Here is a 22,411-nt window from a genome sequence, read left to right as displayed (position 1 = left end):
ATGTGCTCGCCGATGCCTTATCTAGAGTGTAATTTTAAAGATTTGAGTGGAATAAACATTATGTGTTTATTCTTATGGGGAGGAGTGTTACGTCCTATACTGTCATCTGTTTGGAGTTGTTGTTGTTTGTTTCCCTCCCGTACGCTCTTTCTTTTGCTTCACTTTCACTGTCAGCAGGACGATGCGGCTACCTGATTGGCTTATCCATCTGTCAATCATCCGGGCGACGTCATCATCATCATTGCTGTTGGATGATGATTCAACGCGGCTACACCAATGAGGGCGCGCCATGTGCCTATAAGAAGCGCACCTGTGTTGGAGGCGGGAGATGACTTTGCGCACGCTAGAGCTCTCGTTTGTTAGTTTGCCTGACCTGTACCATTAATTGGATTGTGTTCTTTGAGAACTCAGTAGTGAGACCTCTGTAAGTGAGGCTCATTTGCGCTGTTTTTTTCCTTGTGAGTATCACCATTTATTCTGTCTGGTGGTTTGATCTACTGTTAAATGGGGGAAGAGAAAAGAACAGCTTAGATATCACGTGATATACATATGCCACACTGAGGGATCAATTTGTGTTTAGAACACCAGTTTAGTGACTTGTGCCACTCCTTGTAAGTTTTGTTTTTGTTAGTAAGAATAGTTTATTTAGGGCGTCTTGTTGACGCTGAAGATGTTTTGTTTTGGTTCTTGCTGGACGCTGATCTAGTCAGATTACATTGTTTTTTTGTTCTTTAGTAAGACTGGTTTTTGGTTTTATTTAGTTCTTTGATTTGGCACAAATCTAGTTCTTTTCTCTTTACCTTTCTTTATTATAATCTAACTAATTACTTTGAGGTGTCCTTCTCATGTTGAGACTCATTGTAATAAATCACTTCCCTAAAAAGACTCAATCGGGTGTTGTGTTTGATGTTTTCCAGTACACGCTCATTATTTTAATGTTACATTCCTTAATCCCTCTAGATATTAAATAAGGTTGTAACACATCACTTAAGAGAGTAGGAGATCTACAGGTCCTGTCAGTTGCCTCCTCCTGCATTGAGTTTTGCCCTGTGTAGGATGAAGGTTATTCTCCACCCAAAGCTGGGTTATGTACCTAAGGTACCCACCAATGGGGCCCGATCAGTTCTTCAGGCCTTCCATCCTCCTCCTCATGTGTCGGCAGAACAGGAGAAGCTTCATTTACTTTGGCCAGTCAGAACTCTTGAAGTCTACATACGTAAGACTTCTCAATGGAGAAAAAATGACCAGCTGCTGGTACACTTCGGGCCCCAAAGAAGGGGTGCCCGGCAGTGCTTAACTGTGCACAACTGTAAGAGAATCATTCACTAGTTTATAGTGTATTATTCTGTCACGTATATAGCTACGTTGAGACCAAAAATCTTTCAGTTGATCAGTGATATTCTCTCACAGACGATGTTGTTCCCCTTTCCATTACATCAATTTCTGATTCTGACTGATCTAACTCCCGTTGCTCGTGTCTCCTGCTATCCTGATTATTATTAGCAGTTCCATCTTCGAGATCTCTTTTGATCAGAAACACTACCAGCTTTATTCGTGGATATGAAAAATGAAAATATGCTTGACTGTCTTTTTGACATTTTGGCGATAAGAACTTCTAATAAATTTATATTAGAATAGTTCAACAGGTAGGCTACTCTCTCTCTAAACATGATGCTACTCTCCAAATGTTTCACTTTACTGCGTGCAAAACAATAAGCAGTAAGCATCACTGATAGTGATTTTGAACTTAGGACAGCTGATCAAAAATATATTTGCTAAGGGCCAATAGCAAAACATAAACTTCAAATACATTTGCTTTAGCCCGCGCTCGCTCTGTCTCTCACGATGCATTCACCCTGGCGCGAAATTTCAATTAATTCCTATGGAAGCTAAGCTTTACGCTCAAGCATGAGAACTGAACTGAAAACGCTTGCTTCACGCCAGTGCGCACACACCATCATCATCTAATGCACTTGTTTATGCCGGATCGTTTAAAAACAATGCCGCCCCACACACATTTACAACGTTTTATAGCCTGGACCTGGGTCCCAGGTTCTTTTGTCCTGAGTTGTGCCGGGACAGCTTCACACCAGGACAGGCATTTGTCAGCATGGCAAAGTGGGTATTTCGTTCCCCAAATACCCCTTTTCCACCAAAAAAGAACTGGTTCGGAACTGGTGCTGGTTCAAAGTTGGTTCAACTTGCGAACCTTCTCAGAACCTGTTTGTTTTTCCACTGACTAGAGAGCCCAGCGAATGACGTCGTTACATCACTGTGTACGTTGCCATAGGCTACGTCTTAGCTTTCCTAGAAAAGCTTGCGCCAAATTCAAACATAACAATTACAATGGCGGACTACATCATCTTTCTGCAAATGTTCCTCCTGGCTTTGCGATCCTATATTGGGGTCAGAAGAAGACGTTTAGAACACATTTTGTCACAACTCGTCTGGATTACTATAGACGTTCGAGAAGAAGTTTGACAATAACCCCGCCCCCAGCCCCCGACGTAAGCATGACATGGTAAAAGAACGGTTCTAGTCCAGCAAAGAGTTGGTGCCGCTTTGGAACCAATTTCCGGTTCTTTGGCTGTCGAAACACAAAGAACTGGTTCGCGAGTAGGCACCGGCTCCGAACCGGCACCAGCACTGCCTTGGTGGAAAAGGGGTAAAAGTGTCAGCTGGTGCTTGTTCCCCTTTCAGGGAACCATGGTTCATGCATAACCTGAGACATTCCCTTTCGAAGGAACCCGCGCTTCGTCCTCTTGCCATACTTCCTGCATGCCTGAGAGCTGCTTGCTTTAGCCAAACAAAAGCTGATGCTGTTATGTCACAAGGTGACGGAGCACCAATCAACATTGGACTAGTTGCACATGGGTGTTCCCCAAAGCATCAGATGGTATGCAGCGTCTCATTCCCCTCTCAAGGAACCATGGTTACATGCCTAGCTGAGACATTTTCCCCTGTGTGTGGGGTAAAAGGCCAACCTTGCCACCTAATACATTTATAACATTTTAAACAAGCATTTAGGATTTATTTTCACACAAAATCTGTTGCTCCATCAATGTTAAAAAACAAAACAAAGCAAAACAAAAAAAAATTCTGCAATCATACACAATGGGAGTAATGAAAGGCACTTTTTTAAAGGTGTGCCTTTAGCCCCGTTGTACCCTACCCATGTAGAGTAGCAATACTTTTTTTGTGTGAAATGTAATGTTTTTGTGCCAAACTAGAATGAGAAGTTTATTTTTTAACGTTCTAAAATCCTAGAGATGTGATAGAAATTGATATCTAGATAGTTCAGTGAGTACACAGTTACAGTATACGCGCTGGATGATTGTATTTGAGCGGATGGTTCACACATCTTGCTGGTGCGCGTGACTGACAGGAATTCTCTCGCGCGTGGACTGACCGCGCGCCTGTGACGTCGCGTGTGAAGCGGTGTGACTCCCTTACACACGCACCCACTCCAGATCCACGGAGTGAAGGATGCTCGCAGTGTCTTTCCCTAGCACTCCCCCAGCACCATGTCCACAGTGATGAGCGGGTTGGTGAATATGGCGAGTCTCGCGGATTTCGAGCCGCTCGCGGGAGTGATCCCCGCCACTAAAGTTGAGATCACCGTGTCGTGCAGGTGAGTGACGCGCGTGGCTCTGGCAGGAGTGCATCTCAATGCACACGGTGCTTTTGTGTACCAAAAGACTCAAGTGCGATGGCTGAAAATTTGAGGGCTGTATCAGCATTTTTTCATATAGCATATTTCCAATTAGTTGAGTCTTTTTTAAATGTGAATTCTTGCTCATAGTAATGTGTTTGCAAGGCTCCGCATTCATAAAGTTCATTATTTTGTGTTTCATTTGTTATATGCGTGCATCGTTTGATTGCAAAATAATCAGCGCGTGCTTAGCCTATATTATAACAAATCATAATTGTGCGTAAATCATGAAGGGTAATTTAGTGATGTTTCGTTCAGAAATGTTAACACGTTATGAAGCATGCATACACAATGCATTAGAAAGGTATCTTATAGACATTATGATTATTCATAATACAATTTTTCAAGTGCATACTGCATTTAAATACATGATTTAGCACTTGGTGTTGTCCATGTGTTGTAATGCATTCAATTCTTCTAGAAGTATGTATTGTATAATACAATTACAATTAAGTACAATTACAATGTATTAATAGTCTATAAGAAGTATGGCTCTTATGTACAATAGTGCAGCTGACTAAAATGTTTTATATGCATCTATGAATCCACAGTGCATAAAGTGTTATAGATTTATGATGCACATCAGACAGCTCTCTGTTCTTCAGTATTGCATAATGGCATCTATCAAGCGTTGATGTCTTGAGAAGCAGAGATTTTTTCCCTATTTAACTTCCTTTAGACCTCGGAATTTAAATCAGATGCTTTGTTCACAGCACACAATGGATGTGCATTGATATGTAAAACTCTATAATAACTAGAGTAATTCAATCTATTCACCTTCACTATTAAAATGCAACAGTATCCACACCTGATATGAGAGAGCAGGGCTCTGCTGTGTGTGTCATTTTCAGGGAGGAGAAATGTAAATTTAGATTTATCACATGAAAAATCAGCTTTTGCTCAAGATTTATTAGTATTCATTCATGAAATGTATTAAGTTCTGATTTGTACCTTTGCAAACATCACTTCACTGTAAAAAATGTTAAATGTTTTAGTAAAAACTGTGGTTGCCAGAATTTACTGTAAAATACAGTAATGATATTTCAGGCATTACGTGATGGTATTTTGGTAACTGTATTTTCTTCATATTTTTAAAAACATATTTTTAAACTATATTTTACCATAAAAAAGATTTGTCTTGTTAAAATATATATTTTCCAAAAAAAAAAAAAAAAAAAATGGTAGTTCATAATTTTTTTTAACTCTATAAAGTTCATTTTTACTATATTTTACAGTGAAATTATATTTATTTATTTAAATTTAAAGAAAAAAAAACTTGCAAGAAAAAAATGATGTTTTATAAAGCATCATTCTGTACTGTTTTCTTATTCTTATTAGGAACATTATCAATTTTAACAATACAATAAATTGCAAAACATAATACAGTAAAAGTACAGTATATGCATTTTTAATAATAAAATATAACAGTATTATAAAAAATAATATTTTAACTTAAAGGTTTTCACTTATAGTTTAACCAATTAACAGTTTTTCTCCTCTTAAAAAAATGATTAGTGGGTATTGTGTATGCAATGTGTCATCAATGTGTTATCTTTTTTTTCACCATTTACTAGAAAATTGTATCTTTATTGTTCAATTTTAAAAGAAAAAAGAAAAAGTTTGAGTATGCAGATGTATATAAGGGCATCAATAGTTGTGAAGGTGAAAACAGAAGCTATTTTGGGCTTGAGCAGTGAAGAGGGCTTATATCGACTGATTGACCCGTTCCGTCTGAACGTATTGAAGCGGGACCCTCCGTGTTGGAGGTCGTGTCAATACACACCGCCAGAACAAGAGGCAAAGGAGAACAAGCAGGACAAGTGTTTGATTTCGGTTCATCCGTCAGTCAAATGCCTGAATGCTGTCAGCTGCAGCTCACACACACATGCAGTGTAGCATCATCTCATAAACCGTTCACGAGATGTGTGTGTTTATTGAGAATTAATCAGGCAGGATATGTGTACTGTGCGTATCCTGCCTAATTCAAACTCAATAAATGATCATGAAAAATGTTAAACAGTAACTGTGCTTTTAGTAAAAAGCTACTGTACTAACTGTTAGTTGGTCAACTGTAAATAATGAATTATTAAAAAGGACAAAACTAATTTTACTCAGTCTAAAACATTTTATATTTGTTTCAAAATAATTCCTTTTTACAAATATATATTTTTAATTTCTTTATTTGTTGAAAATTTGTATATAATGTAATTAAATCTAGTAGTTTAAATGATGTTATTATTGCTTAACGCTGAACAACAGCCAAAATGCATTATTTTCCTGTTATCTCTGTAAAGCTGCTTTGAAACGATCTCTATTGTATAAAGCGCTATAGAAATAAAGCTGACTTGACTTGAAGAAAAAGTCAGCAAAATCTCCTCCTCTAATGCCTAAAACATTATCAGATTTTTTTTTTTTAAGTTTGTTTTAAGAAGATATACTACAAGAACTTTATTTATTGAAACTGTTTTGGAAATACAGTTATTAATTGATTACTAAACATAATTAAAAAAAAACAAAATCCTCTTTTCATAATATTTCTTGTGTATGTAATTTTTTTTTTTTTTATCAATGTAACTATTTTTGCTTCCCTAATGCAACATATCTTTGACAATATTATCTAAATCCTCCATTTAAAATGATACATTTCTAATAATGTCCATTAAGAACATCTGGACAGTAGATTAGGATTACAAATTCTCACTATTAACTATGACTTTTGCCTCAATAAACTCCTAATTGCTGTTTAATAGTTAGTAAGGTAGTTGTTAAGTTTAGGTATTCGGTAGAGTTAGGGATGTAGAATATGGTCATGCAGAATAAGGCATTAATATGTGCTTTATAAGTAATAATAATCAGCCAATATGCTAGTAATATGCATGTTAATAGTTAATATTGAGAATTAGATCCTAAACTAAAGTGTTACAGAATGTTTTCTCCACTCCTGATTTTATCAACCCTATTTAAAAGCCATACTTTCACAATCCTGCACTTTGTAATCAGTATAAGATGTCATGTGTTATTAATACAGTTATAATGTCAGTCTTGATGCGCTCGTCAATTTGGTGATCTTTACCGAGTGCGAGTTTTTACCGGGACTTTCCATATTAAAGTCCCTCAGGGGGCACGTCCTCATTAGTGCCACTACAATTACATTCCTCATGAATTATTCCTCAGTGTTGTGCCACCACGCTCTAAATATGAATGCGGAACGAGTCCGGAAGAGGACCAGAGATAAACATTGATTAAAATCATAAGAGGACCGGGAGTGTGAGTGGAAGTGATTGGCAGTCGGGCTGGTTTGTGACGGAGAGCGTTTAATGTGTGCTGGGATTTGAAATGGGAATGTGCTGTTTTGTGGGGGAACGGCCGTGTAAATGTTTAATGAGGATATTCTGGTTCTGGAGCGTTTGCTGTACTCCAGCTACAGGGATGTTTGGGCTTTGCTCTGTAATGGCTGGGTCTGCCTTTCTCAGGAGACACGAGGATCTGTGGCGTAGAGAGGCGAGACTCGTGTTTAGTCTTCAAATTTAAATTTAAAAGGGCCTTTCTGGGTATCATAAAGTAAAAACAAAAGTACAGTATATGCCGTATCTGCACATTTAAGTCAGTTGCACGGCTGTGGGAGTGAATGGTGGTGGATGGCATCAGCTGGACAGTTACTGTATATTGGATGGTGTCAGCTGCACAATAACTTAAACTCTTACCTAACATACATTCTGTGTACAGTGAGGAAAGGCAAGCGCATTATTTGTGTAAATTGTGTTGTTCGTGCGTAAGAGCTTCTGTCTGCGTCACTTGAGTGCTAGAACTAGAATCAGGTTATGGACTCAATTGCAAGAGTTTTTGAGATTAGGTTTATTTTCTTCTCATGTTTTCATCTGCGGAACGGGTAAAATACATTTAGGGTCGTAGGATATTTAGTTATGTATTAATTTGGGCAGTTAGAGTTATGGGTTATATATTGAGTGATGGTTGTGTTATTGGTTATATGTTCATTGGGGTTATAGGTCTGTCATGTGGACTCTTATTTTGATATTCTGTTCTGTTTCCTTTAGTTCCTGTTTCCCAGCTCTGTTTAGTTTCGGGTTCTTTGGTTACTGATTATGTCCTCGTTTGTTTCTACAGTTACGTGTCTCATCTCGTCATGTTCACCATATATATATTCTTCCTGTTTTGCTCTATTCCCATCATCTAGTTTAGCATGTAGATTCTCCTATGTTCTCCGTAGCGTGTGTTTCTGTTTGTTTGATTTAAGACTATGTCCATTGATTATATGAGTTGTGCATGTTGGATTGCTGCCACATGGTCATTGGTTATATATTCATTTTTGGGTTATTGTTTATTGGTTATATATTCATTTGGACCTGCTATTGTTATAGGTTGTGATTTTGGGTGTTGGTTTATATATGGGCTCTTATATAATTGGCTAATTATTCAGTTGCAGTTTTACGCTGTTGACTATATATTCAGTTTAACCTAAGGCTAATAGTTATACAGTGCTGATGCATAAGTTTAGACACCCATGCTAAAGTTGACTAAAAAGAGGAATAAAAAATCATCTTTTGGAAATTGAACTTAATGCCTTAATTTAAAAAATTAGGAAAAATCCAACCTTTAAGGACACCAATTTTCTTAGTGAATGAATAATGTATCGTAAATAAATAAATGTTCTTCCTTAAAATACAGGGTGCATAAGTTTGGACACCCCTATGTTAAATTCCCATAGAGGCAGGCAGATTTTTATTTTTAAGTATTTAAAAAAAAAAATTTTTTTAGGATACTATGCATCCTGATAAAGTTCCCTTGGCCTTTGGAATTAAAATAGCCCCACATCATCACATAGCCTTCACCATACCTAGAGATTGGCATGGGGTACTTTCCATAAGATCATCTCTCAATGCAAATCAAAACAGCTATTAGGCTAACTGAAATAAAACCATGCCAATCTCTAGGTATGGTGAAGGCTATGTGATGATGTGGGGCTATTTTAATTCCAGAGGCCAAGGGAACTTTATCAGGATGCATATTATCCTGGATCCATGAAGTAACTGGCCTTTAAAAATAAAAATCTGCCTGGCTCTATGGGAATTTAACATAGGGGTGTCCAAACTTATGCACCCTGTATTTTAAGGAAGAACATTTATTTATTTACGATGCATTATTCATTCACAAAGAAAATTGGTGTCCTTAAAGGTTGGATTTTTCCTAATTTTTTTAATTAAGGCATTAAGTTCAGTTTCCAAAAGATGATTTTTTATTCCTCTTTTTAGTCAACTTTAGTATGGGTGTCTAAACTTATGCATAGCACTGTATATTCATTTGGACCTTTGGGTCAATGGTTATATACTGCATGCAGTTATATATTGAGTTGGGTTCATGATTGGTTATACAGTATTCTGTTGGAGTTAAAGGCTATTGGTTTTATATCCAGTGTCTATGGCGATCTGTATATATATTCATTTGGGATTATGATTCGTGGATATTCTGGATGCATTTGGGGTTATGGGTTATATTTAGTTAAAGTCCCCCTGTAATCAATATTTTTATCCCTTAAAACTCATCTTTGCTCACCAAAATGACATATTTAAGCATTTTTTTTAAATATGAAGTTCAATCACGTTGTATTGACGCTTTAAAGTACTTGCGTGCTAAAAGTTATTTTTTGCAGCTTGTGTTCGAAATATTTTGGTATATTTTGTATTTAGCATTCAAGTAGGCAAATACTGTTTTGATATAACAGCAATGATCATCAAGGATACAAGGGAATAATCAGGTCTACACAATAAAAAAAATAAAAAATAAAAAACCATTAAGCTGATGCAAGTTTTTTAGTTTTTATTGTAAATTTGTCAGTTTACATCTACATGTACAAATACACTATACGAATAGGACAATATAAAGATAAACTGGTACCACTTTATTTTACAGTGTCCTTGTTACATATGTAACATGTACTTTACCATAGTAATAACAGTAAATTATGCATAATTACCTGCAACTAACCCTAAACCAAATCCTAACCCTATAGTAAGTACATGTTGTTCATTAATTTTACTCAGTACTTAAATGTATGATCACACTGTAACACAGACTCCTTAAAATAAAGTGTAACCAATAAACCTTTTTATAACCATATTTAAACCATAACACTTCCATATTTAAAAACAATAAATATGCAAAGAGACTCATTATGTACTTTCTTCTGCTTCAGTTTGACAGAATACTTTTGTATTCATGACATCAACTGCATGTTCAAGGAGCATGCATGTCATTTATTCAGAAACGTCTTGGTCCTTCATACAGAGCAACTGAACAGAATAATCTGAAGATGGATTATTCAAATCTTCCATCAAGTGATTCTGTGAAATAACCCAGAGAACAGGGGAGATATGACTGTAATAAAGTGCATGCACAAGTAAAGCACTGTAAAGGTGTACATTGCGTTTCAAGCGTAAGAAAAAAGATTTGCAACATTTACTGTTGTTTTGTACTGTACTGTACTAGACTGTCTTTGGTTCACTGCAGTTTTAAGGAGAAAATACTCAGCAATGGTGTCGACTTATGAATTTACACATGGTTTGTCTTAAAGCATATTAAAAACACCACATAGACATATAAACAACATTAAAAACTGGATTTTCACCACAGGGATAATTGGTGATGTATTAAAGGGATAGTTCACTTTGAAATTAAATTTTGGTATGTTTTAGCTTACCTCAAGGGCATCCAAGATGTAGGTGTCTTTGTTTCCGCAGTAGTTTCAATTTTGATATTTTTAGGTCAAACCGTTCTTGTCTGACAGTCATATCATGCAGGTCTGTGGTCACGGTCTCAAAGAGCATGCACAGAGTCCAAATTAAAACAATTCCCCATCGTCCAAATTAAACAATTCCCCATCGTAAGTACACATTGATGGCCTAAGACACGAAACGAGCGGTTTGTGTGAGAAAACGAACAGTATTTATATCGTTTTTTACCTCTTGTACACAGCCACGTCCAAGTGATCTGAGGGCGCTCGCGCATCCTGCTGTGTGACGTGTGTGCAGACTGCTGCATAGATATATACACTAGAGGTCGCCTTGTCTACGGCAGTTCATTGGAACGAGGCGACATCTAGTGTATATATCTATGCACCAGTCTGCACACACGTCACACAATAGGAAGCGCCCGCGCCCTCAGATCACTTGGACGTGGCTGTGTACAAGAGTTAAAAAATGATATAAATGCTGTTCGTTTTCTCACACAAACCGCTCGTTTCGTGTCTTAGGCCACCAATGTGTACTTACGATGGGGAATTGTTTAATTTGGACGATGGAGAATTGTTTTAATTTCGACTCTGTGCATGCTCTTTGAGACAGTGACCATAGACCTGCATTATATGACTGACAGACAAGAACGGTTCGACCTAAAAATATCAAAATTGAAACTACTGCGGAAAAAAAGACACCTACATCTTGGATGCCCTTCAGGTAAGCTAAAACATACCAAAATTTAATTTCAAAGTGAATTATCCCTTTAATTCAGCCTTATGGGTTAATGGTTAAATATTGTTTGCAGTTGGGGTTATTTGATATATATTCAGTGTATGGGATGTATTTGGGTTATTGGCTATATTCCGTTGGGTTTATGGGTTATTAGTTACAATATATTCAGTTATTTATGAGTTAAATATTCAGTTGGGGATTGTGTTATTGATTATATTCATTTACGTTTATAGTGTAAACAGTGTATTCAGTTTGTGTATGTATTATGGGTTATACTATATTTAGTTAGGATTATAAAGTACGTAATTCATTTACCGGTAGTTGTTTAATCAGATGACTTACATATTTTTATATTGGTTACGTATTTATATATAATTTGCGAGTTCAAATCATGTTATGAATAACTTAAACTTATGAATGGTGTGTAATCATATTTGTGAGCGAACAGTTGACAAGTGAGAAGAATATTGAGAAGTATGGAGTGTGTCCAGTGTTCTTGCCATGGCATACTTAGACTTTTTTCCCCTGCCTTATCGAGGTTTTACTGTGAGAGATGTAATGATTCACTTTGCGCTGTCAGAAGAGATCAGTGTGTGTGTGTGAGTGTGTGTGTGTGAAAGAGATTTCCTTCAGTGATCCACTGCCTGATATCTCACAATGTTACACTGATACTTCATGTCCTGGATTGCTGTTTGTATTGATTTATTTGTTGATTCATATCATTCCTGCAATTAATGAAGAGAACTCATCTAAATAAGACAAACCTCTGAAAACGAAATGTCTCAGTCAGAGCTGTTTCTCAGACGCTCGGTACAAAGTGATCCCTGCAAATGAGATTGAGAGTGATATCGCAGATTCACTTTCTAGTCTCTCTTGTGCGTTTGGCACAGTTTCAATCACGACTCAATTATGACACTGTGATGCATTGCCATGCGTTGAATCACAATGATGTATATTTCATCTTCGGCAAACCCTGCCTTACTTGAATGTTCGTAACGGCTGAAGAGTTCAACACCACTGAACATAGGATGAAAACCACTGATATATTTCCACCAACATGTAAGACTTTATGCCGAGTGTGGATTTGTATCAAAACTTTGTGTATAATTGTATTTAAATGTAATTTAGCATATGCTAATTAACATTATTCATTCAGAGTTTCTAATGTTAGGTTAATGTTTTATTTCGAGTAATGGAGAGCTGGATTTTCTTTAAAACCCTTTAAAGTGGACTTTATTAACTCCTGTTTCTTCATTTCTTTCTTTCTACCACAGAAACCTCTTGGACAGAGACACCTTCTCAAAGTCTGATCCAAGTAAGCCTTTGGTTTCACACGTCACATTTTAAGAAGCGTGTCCATTTATTCTAGTACGCATTGAAACGTTGTAGGTACAGATATGGGTTTATCTGAAAGCTCACGTACCACTAGCACATCCCACTGAAATCACAGTACTAGAAAAATGCAGTTAACACACTCATCAGCAGAGCTGATCCCCGTCGGGAGCGTCATTAGTGTGTGAAATCTTACCTGCCTGCCTAAATGCTTATGCTGTTTTATTAGAAAGCTTGTGCATGAAACAGAAATACAAATGGGAATAATAATAATGCTGCATATAAAAGAAGATGCACATGCAGATACAGCAGTTTCCTTCATATGCAGGAGAGTATTATTCGCATTTGTATTTGTGTGTGTGGTTTTGTTTTGATTGCATATTCACGTGTTGTATGTTCACGTGGGTTGCAACTGTATTGTGTAATCCAGATGTTGTGTTCAGATACATTCACAGCTTTAATGAACATACAGATGCGTTTGACTGCAGGCTTGCATTGTTCATTCTGCTGTATGGCTGATTACACTGACTGTTTCTGACACACATACTCACACACACACACGCGCTCACATGCACATTATATGCTCTAAAAGGTTTTGTTTCGATTGTTTTTTCTGCTAAGAAAATTCTATTTTCATCTTGAAATTGGGCCAAGTGTTTGATTGTTTGCGAAGTACACAACTTTTCTTCCTTCCTTTAAAGGAGTCACACCTTTGCAACATTATATCCCAGGAAGCCAATATATAATAACAGACTTAATTTAGTATTTTCCATTCTCTCTCTGACTATTCGTATTAAACACTGTTTTTTTTTTCTGTGCCTTTAAGACTTCTATATGCAAATGACCTCTCTCTTGATTGGCTAAGCCCCATGTGTGGCTAAGCTCTAGGTGTACTGAGGTCTTTGAAGTTTTGGGAACATTTTGAGTTTGGAACATTAAGCACAAAGTATAGCCTACTTTAGATTTGACGAGAAAGCCAAACACTTTGCCTTTCAAAGTTTATAATGTGTGCGTGAACACAGGTGATTGACACATTGTCATGTGTTGGCTGTAATAATGAATCACACGACGATGGAGAATACACTGGAATAGACTTTAATGATAAATACTAGGAGAACACGGAGGAACACAACCAAACGCATTCGTAAATGAAGATGAACAGGGACCAAAGGAGAACTCAGGGTTTAAATGCATAGATTAAACAAAGGGAACTAATGAGAACTAAAAAACACCAGGTGAACTGAATACAACAATCAAAGGAACAAACTAGAAACTGGGTCAAATGACAAGGAAGCAGAGTTGCCAACTCTCGCGAGACAAATAAGCAACTGGAGCTTCAAAAACAAGCCCAAAACAAGCCCAATATATATATATATATATATATATATATATATATATATATATATATATATATATATATATATATATATTAGTATAATATATTATAGTATACATTCTTATACTTGTATAAGTAATTCATTTATACTAATATATATAATATACATTCTTAATACAATATTATTAGATTATTTAGTTTCAGCATTATCATTTTTTATTTATTACCAATATCTCCGTTTTACACTACCTGCACATCGCTTTACTCTGATCACCAACCACTTGACGTATTCAGTCTTTAAGTTGTTTATCCTTTTCCCAGTCTTTGTTGTAATTTTTGCCATACTTGGACCACTTCGTTGAAGGCATTGTTTGTAGAAATTGAAATATGTGTATGTACGTCTATCATGATTACAGCGTTGTGCGCGCCTGCACGTTGAACGGGATTTTTCTCCAATGAGGGGGATAAGGGGGCACTGATTGGCTATAGCTGTGTGCAGACAGTGTCAATCAATGTATTGGAGATTGAGAAAACGGCAACCGTGACCATAGATGTAAAGAAAACGAAGTTGCTTGTCAGATTTTCCTAACAAGCAACCATATTTTTTTAATAAGCCCAAAAAAACGCAACCCGCAACCAGTGCTGTTTTAACGCGACTTACTAAAAAAAAAAGCCCAAAGTCGCGTATTATAAGCGGACTTGGCAACTATGCAAGGCAGACAGACAGACAGACAAACAAACACGTTACACACATAATATGCAATAGAAAGTTAGATTTTTCTCTTTGCAGACAAATAAAAATGTATTTGTAGTTGCAGCAGGTAGGCCTACTGTATCTATTGTATCTACTGTATCTATTGTCTATTGTTGTTTTGGTCTCCAGTGGTTTTGTGTTGTTACATCTCTTCCGTTTCTTTTTCGGATGAGAAACAGTGGGCCAGGACAGTGTGGCCACCTTGTGGTCTAACCAATTATTTAAGAAAAAAACCCTAGAAAAATTGACCTCTGCCTACATTTGCCTACATAACTCCAAAAACATACTGTAATATACATACACCTCAACTGCTGTTTCCAGCTTAACTGAACACTAGAAGTAGCTACAATTCCAACATCTTGGCTTGCTCGTTTTAAAAAGTGATTTGTTCACTATTATTTACAACATGACCAAGTTTTCAAGTTTAAATATAATATTTGTTTGTTATAAGATACAATAAAAACAACTTTGTGCATCAAAACCACTCCTTTCCTGGTAAAGAAATGAACTTGACTTTCAAAAGCCAACGCATTTGCGACAGCTGAATATAACATTTCTGAGTTTCTGAGTAACATGAAATAAACATTTCGAACGCCTTCGATCAGCACGTTTTATAATTACCCAAAAATCAAACAGTTCACCCCTTACGCATGTTTTCACGTCCGTCAAAAAACTTATGCTGGCTGTCGGTTGGAATGTTAGAAGTTAAAACATTGACATAACTCACTCATGGGCATCCATCACTTCACTTCAAATACTTGCTGGCTAAGAAATAAAAAAATGATTACCTTAAGATCCATCTGTTTTCAAAACTACATCATTTGAATATCACAACATCGATGTCTGTCAAAAAATAACATGCTCAATACACGGTAGTAATTACGAGAAGCAGAGGTCCAGCGAGTACACGCATTTCCTGGAAAACCCAAACTACCGGATGATTTTACTCCATCGTCGCTTTCCGAGAAGAGGGAGAAAATGGCTTCAACATGCTGTCAGAGACGATAACAAAATACATAACACACGTTGAGAATATGCAGACGTCCCACCTCTCCCAAAAGGTCTGGTGTCTCCCGTATACTGATAACGGCTCCCTAGCGCCTACAAATTATAGACAATTTCCCAGAAATCGAGCGAGCAAGAGAAAGCCTGTTTCCACCTGGTATGAAGATGCGTTTTCGGTGAACCGATCACAAGTGGTCAGCCAAGATGCATTACCGTTACTAGGGCTGAACCCAAATATTCAAATGTTCGTTCGGTGGGTTGGTATTCGATTTTCAATTTGGGGATTCCAATACTATTCGTTTTTTTATTGTTGTTTTTTTCGCACACCTGGCATCCCCCTTGAAACGGTTCTCACTCGCGCTTGAATATGTTCACACTATAAAATCTGGTGAAATACAATACTCTTTTTTTACAATTATCTTATATAGCCTAGCCATTTTTAATAGGATGGACAGTTGAAGGAACCCAACCTCGTTATACTTAATAAATATATTTGCTTCTTCTTAGCCAACTAAAGTGTTCCCAGCAACTGGAGTATTCTCTGGCTAGATCGCACCACTGCATGAGCTTGTATGGACAGACATGCCTGATCTTGTATTTTGGGTTAAGCATTGTGGAAAATAGAAACATTGTGGAAAATAGATTCATAGAAACAAAATGTATTAGCCCTTTTACCCGTTATTATCAATCTAAATGAATCTACTGCGAAATATAGGAGCTTGTTAAAACTCAAATGTGAGTCGTCACGTTTATTGAAATGTGAGCTGCGCTAATTGTGCTAGCAAGCCTAACAATACCTTGTTCTATTTAACCTATTATTTGTTTTATTCTATATGAGGGAATACATTTTTATTTTATTTTATTTAAACTTAAACCTCCATTTTGTAACCGACGCGTGTGTTTATTTTAACACTTCCGTCAGTGAAACACCAACACTACAGCCTGTAAAACAATGAAAAAAGATATCTGTAAATTTTGGTAACCTAAATAATATAACAAAGTTACCTAATATTTAAAAAAAAACATTGGTTTTATATTTCCAGACAAAGATGTGTCATATAGCCTAGCGTAGCGCTCTGCGCTTTGAGAGGGATGTGGGACACGAGCAGGAAAGACACAGTCATTCTCTTTTCTAATATCTTCATGTTTTCTCCTGATGTTCTGAGCAACTGACTCTTGTTGTGAAAGGCCTGAAGAGTGAATTTTATATTGACAGTGTCAAGGCATTTTAGGCTGTTTGATTTTTGTGCTGCCAGAGAAAGCAAAGCACTATAAAAGATGGTATATTTTTACATGATCTGTTGAATTACCCCTTAGCAGATTTTGATAGTATCAAGGTTATATTTCAGTGCCAGTTTTCCCAGTGTGTCTGATTATTTATCCCATTCACATGTTGTCTCATTAATTACCTCGCTCTCTCCTGTGTATTTACACTCCCTGTTCTGTTCAGTTCTTTGCCTTGTCTCGTAAACGCTTTGTGTTTTTTTCCCTTTGTTTCTTGTACTGTGAGTTCTGAATTAAAGACTTTAGTGATATATCTTCATCTTCATGCACTTCTATTGTGCAGCCACTCATGACAGATAGAAGCTATGAAGCTCAGATGCTAGAAGTAAGCTTAAATGGCATGGTTGCTTCAGCAAATGTGTTTTTACTTCATGTTTGCTTTGTTAACACTATTGGTTAGGTTTATGGTAGAGTTTAGTTATGCTTTTTTCAAGCACGAGCATTAAACTTTTAGCACCACTCACCAGACATTTAATTTCCAAAACATTCATCTGTTTCGGATAAAACCGAACAAGCTTTTAGTGTCACTCACTGGACATTTTGCTTTGAAAGCGTCGCAAAACATGCAAGAAGCAGCATAATATCATTTTGCAGAAATGTCGCCACAGGCACGTTTTTTCAATAAGCCTGGATTGGAGGTGTCAGAAATTCGGGGGATTTTTTTAGATTGGAACATTAAACTCAAAGTATATTTCACTCTTGACTCAAACTCTTAGCGTTTAGCGCAGTGTTTCTCTGGTGGGTCGCGGAGTGTGGGGTCAAAGAAAACACAACAACAACGTGTTTTTATTTTTTCTGAATCGAGACTTTTATTTTGAAAGACATGCATGAAAGCTATTGACTCTTTCTGTCAGACTCAGGTTAAGTAAGGAGTGCCTGAGAAAAATGTTGTAGTTGCATTGTCAATTAGTAAGTCATGAAATTACCAAAAAGTACCAATAAATTACGTAACTTTGTGCGTTAGCTGGGAAAAATTTGCATGCAGGTATAATGCAAAAAAAAAAAGGGTTGCAAGTCAATGGGGTCCATCAACTGTTTGGTTACCGACATACTTCAAAACATCTTCTTTTGTGTTCAGCAGAAGAAAAAAATTCTTACAGGTTTGGAACAACATGAGGGTGAGAAAATGATGACATTATTTTCATTTTTTGGGTGAACTATCTCTTTAAGAGATACCTGAAATTAAAATACATACAAAGTACAAATACATTATTTACATAACTTCCAAGAATTAGTGCAGACCATGGCCAAAGCCAACACTTTCTAGTGTGCATGCATGTGTTGACCATCTGTGTTAATGCACTGGTTTGGCCAATGGGGACCCACATTTTCCCATGGTCATTATGCCTCAACCCAATTTTTTTCAAGTGAAAAGGATGAGCTTTCATCCAAAAAGACTTCCAGCGCATTAAACTACATTTACTGTATGAGTGTGTGTGTTGCTTGGGAATCAAACCCTTGATCTTGGTTTTGCTAGCATCATGTTCTGCCTGTTGTGCTAAAGGAACGTGTGAAACATGTTAAGCTGCTTTTTAGAATAAAGGCTTAACCAGAATATGGATATTAATTGAAATATTATGTACATGCAAACACGGTCACTGCTGTGCAGAAGAAATACCTGGGATATTAAAGAGATCTTATTTGAGATCCTAATGCAAATGGGACTTATTATTATGAAAAGCATAGCAAGCTTGAATTAAGACATCAATGCAACAAGAAATGGTCCTTCCCCTAAACACACAAATTATACTGCCTGCAATATGACATCAAGCGCTGTGGATGGCCACACACACACAGTGAGCGATGAGGCTATATTTAGCCTCCTGGAGTCCCGGATTCCAGTGTCTTTTGGCCGGTGTATGATGGGAGGAGTTGTAGCACTGCGTGACTGGCCCCATCACGTCAGCACAGCTCAGACTCAGCACATATAAGACGACTCTCCTACAGCTCTTCTGCTCATCATGATCGTGATGATGAAGGCCCTGAAAACGGTCTTTGTGCGTAATTCTTACCCCAACAAAAAAGAAATCATTCATCCATGTTGCTTGAAAAACTCATTATAATTTTGAGAGGGGATGGCGTTCCAGTTCAAATTGGTTCGATTTTTTTAGGAAAATGAAAGGGATTTCTATATTTTATTCACTCAATAGCCTACGAAAGCGATCCGAGTTCAGTGTATAATAAAAATGCAGCGGCGTATTCTACGGTTGGTTGCGCAATATCGACTTTTGTGATTGGCCGTAATAAACGCAGGTTGCAGCCAATGGACATGCTTCTCTATCATTGCGGCACGTCCTGATTTTGTCGAGTTAGACACGTTCCTGGGTCAACATATTTTGTTGATCCTGGAAAAACATTCCTGTCCAAAAATCCCAACCCCTACACCTAACCCTACCCATAACTTATCCCTAAAATCAGACAGGTGAATAACACTGCTTTAGAAGCACCGAACTCTGGCTGTAAGCCTAAACTTGATATAAACTGTAAGCTTGTCTCTCAGATCTGATTGGTTGATTGGAATGTTGTTCCAGGATCAACAAAGATGTTGATCCAGGAACATTTTGCACTTGGTGAAATCATCAGCGCACATCCTCTCAGAACCGATCATCAGAGCAAACCACTTCAGGTAAATTAACCAGGATGATCCGAGATTTCGGTCGAAAACCTGAACAGAAACTGTTAGTTTAATAGAAGTGATAACAGAAAATTTGATGTGGATAAAACTGCGTTTACGTATCTGAAATTGCCCATGCTTAATTGGATTTCATATAAACTCTGTCTCTAATGATGATATCTAGCCTGAAAAGAGACGGTGTTTCTATTAATGAGATATTGTAGAGCTGCAAGATTAATTCCAGCACCGGTCCAGGCTCTGTTGGTGCCCTAGGCAAGATTTTACATAGTGCCCCCTCCCCCATCCCATAAAACATACTGCAAATGCTTTTCTTTCATATGAACTGCAATGTTTTACTATAACATTAATAGTGATAAACGTTAACATTAATATGAAGTAAATAAACGATGAGAAACAGCCACTAACATGTGTGGGAGCAAAGGAATTACACGAGAATTAAACTTCAAATCGTCATCCCCATTTTGGAGAACACTGGTTATTCCCAGTGTATTCCCAATATTCTACAGATTATCCCACTTATCTTAGTACTTGCATGTTTTATGAAATAGCATACTTGAATGTAGTGCTGCACGATATATTGTGTTAGAATCGATATCACGATGTGTGCATCCGTGATAGTCACATTGCTGGATCGTAGTTGATCCGCACAGGCACCATGGTTTGACATGCACGTGATTCTCTGATTAAGAGCAAAGTCTAACCATCGTAGAGCGAAAGTTTATCATTTGCACAGATTTAAGGTCTTGTCATTTGAAACATTCAAGTGATTTTAAACCATTATTGCGCAAGAAGACGCGCTGTTTTCTGTGTACATTTTTTTTATGGCTTACGTCAACGTAAAGATTTGCGAAAGAAAATTCTCATTGTATTATGCGTATCATTATATGGTTTTGTGCATTCGGTCTTAAAGTGACAGCAGCCTAATGCTCCTGCTGTCTGTGTCATTAGTGTTAATCAAACAGCAAAATACATTGAGAAAATCACTTTTGTAGCTTTAACAAAGATTCATTATATTTCATTTATACAGTGATTATTCAATTTCTGTACCTGAATACTATCTATATGTTTATATTTTAGTTTGTTCTATTGTATTTATCTATGCTTATAATGGGTTTGTTATTTTCTATGCAGATGCACTCTTCTACAAAATCACCCCAATCTTTCTAGAATGATTTATTCTTTCTAAATATTCAAGTCAGAATATGTATATGGCAATATATATTGCAGAAAAACAAAATATCGCAATGTCAGTTTTTTCCAATATCGTACAGCCCTACTTGAATGGTGTTAGCGCCAAAAATGACCCAGAGGCTGGTTGCTCCAACTTATATGTGAAGGAGGTTTCTATGACAACAAAGAGTAGATCTATGACAGTGCTCTCATCTATAGTCCTATATGTACATTTCAGTGCATGTTATTGTGCATGCGTGTGTATTTTTGGAAACTGTCCAGGTCGCCATATGTGTCTAAACACCCAGCTGACAGAATGAAAGTTAGAAGAGTTTCTGAGTGCATTTAGACAGCTGAGGCAGATTTATCTCTCTCTTTCACACACACTCACACACTCACACACACACACACACACTCACACACGCACGCGTGCTCACAAGTCTCGCCAACTCATATCACAAGCAACGGCAGGCGGCAGAAATAATTCTGTTTCTGAGCATCTGTTTGTCTGCCCGGGGCGCTTCCTCTAAACACGAGCCAATACCTGGCGTCAGACTGTGTCTAAAAATATGCCTAATTAAAAAAAGACCATCAACGTCTGCCGAGCGTGCATAATCTCCACCTTTATATTGGGTTTGGACCCTAGAGCCTCGTAGAGTTTATAGAGTGTAACTTTATGACCACCTGTACTCATATCTGTCCTGGGAGACGGATGCGTGTGTGTGTGTGTATCTGGTATTCCTTATGTTATGGGGACCAAATAAAAAGGACAGCAAAACAGCTTATAAATCATATAAAATTAAGTTTTTTGAAAAGTTCTCTGTGATGGGTAGGTTTAGGGTTATGTGATATAATATACAGTTTGTACAGTATAAAAATCATTATGTCAATGGAAAGTCCTGTGTGTGTGTGTGTGTGTTAATGATATTGCTCTTCTCATTGCATGCAAGACAAATGAGCCAATAATGTCTCCAGAGCTCCACACATCTTTCGTTGCCTTTTGTGCATATTTGATTTCTTAATTTGCTGAATTGACAAACCAAAACAAACAAACCAGGGCTGCTATTTTCACTCTTCTCTCTAACAAGGTTGAATTTTAACGCATCAAGGCAATTTTCATATATCTTTTCTTTTAACTTTGTTTCTGTGTAGTTTGCGTGCTGTACACTCAGACTGTGGCGAACAGGGAGTGGAGAGAGGTATTGTATTTTCAGACCTGTATTTTTTAACATGACTTTTCATTCATGCTGGTTATGTGATGCTGTTTGCTGTTCTACTGTTTAGTTCGGCAGGACAGAAGTCATCGATAACACGCTGAATCCAGACTTTGTGCACAAATTCATCGTAGATTACTTCTTCGAAGAGAGACAAAATTTACGCTTTGACCTGTGAGTATAATCAGCATGCAAATGTGTTTGAGATTCTATGTTTGGGTAAATTATGCATTTTTGACATGATTAATGTTCATTGCACGATCAAGAGAATACATTTATAGTCGCTAGGCTATATACTGTATATACAGTGTATATATATATATATATATTATATATATTTACTTTTTACTAAAATATACTTAAAAACCACTTGATATGTGAATATAAACATCTTAATTATTATTATTTAAAAATTTGTTGTGAAAATAATGAAGCCTAAACAAACTGATCAAACCTTTCTCATTACAAAAATGTTAAAATCTGGT

The 22,411-nt window shown here is 36.9% G+C and overlaps 1 protein-coding gene across 2 annotated transcripts in view; it reads left to right on the top strand.

Annotated features, from left to right (window-relative positions):
- Positions 1 to 3,339: 3,339 nt before the first annotated feature.
- The window catches only part of cpne8 (copine VIII), a 56,606-nt gene continuing 37,534 nt past the window's right edge, over positions 3,340 to 22,411 (top strand). For both annotated transcript variants that reach the window (XM_079860175.1, XM_079860176.1), the window contains exons 1-4: positions 3,340 to 3,631; positions 12,471 to 12,511; positions 21,865 to 21,911; positions 21,997 to 22,100. In XM_079860175.1, the coding sequence (XP_079716301.1) occupies positions 3,525 to 3,631; positions 12,471 to 12,511; positions 21,865 to 21,911; positions 21,997 to 22,100 (299 nt within the window). In that variant the 5' untranslated portion in view covers positions 3,340 to 3,524. The remainder of the gene's footprint in view (positions 3,632 to 12,470; positions 12,512 to 21,864; positions 21,912 to 21,996; positions 22,101 to 22,411) is intronic.

The sequence above is a fragment of the Squalius cephalus genome, assembly GCF_949319135.1.
Source record: "Squalius cephalus genome assembly, chromosome: 23".
Lineage (NCBI taxonomy): Eukaryota > Metazoa > Chordata > Actinopteri > Cypriniformes > Leuciscidae > Squalius > Squalius cephalus.
Note: the sequence above shows the minus strand (reverse complement) of the source record. Positions and strands in the feature narration are given on the sequence as shown.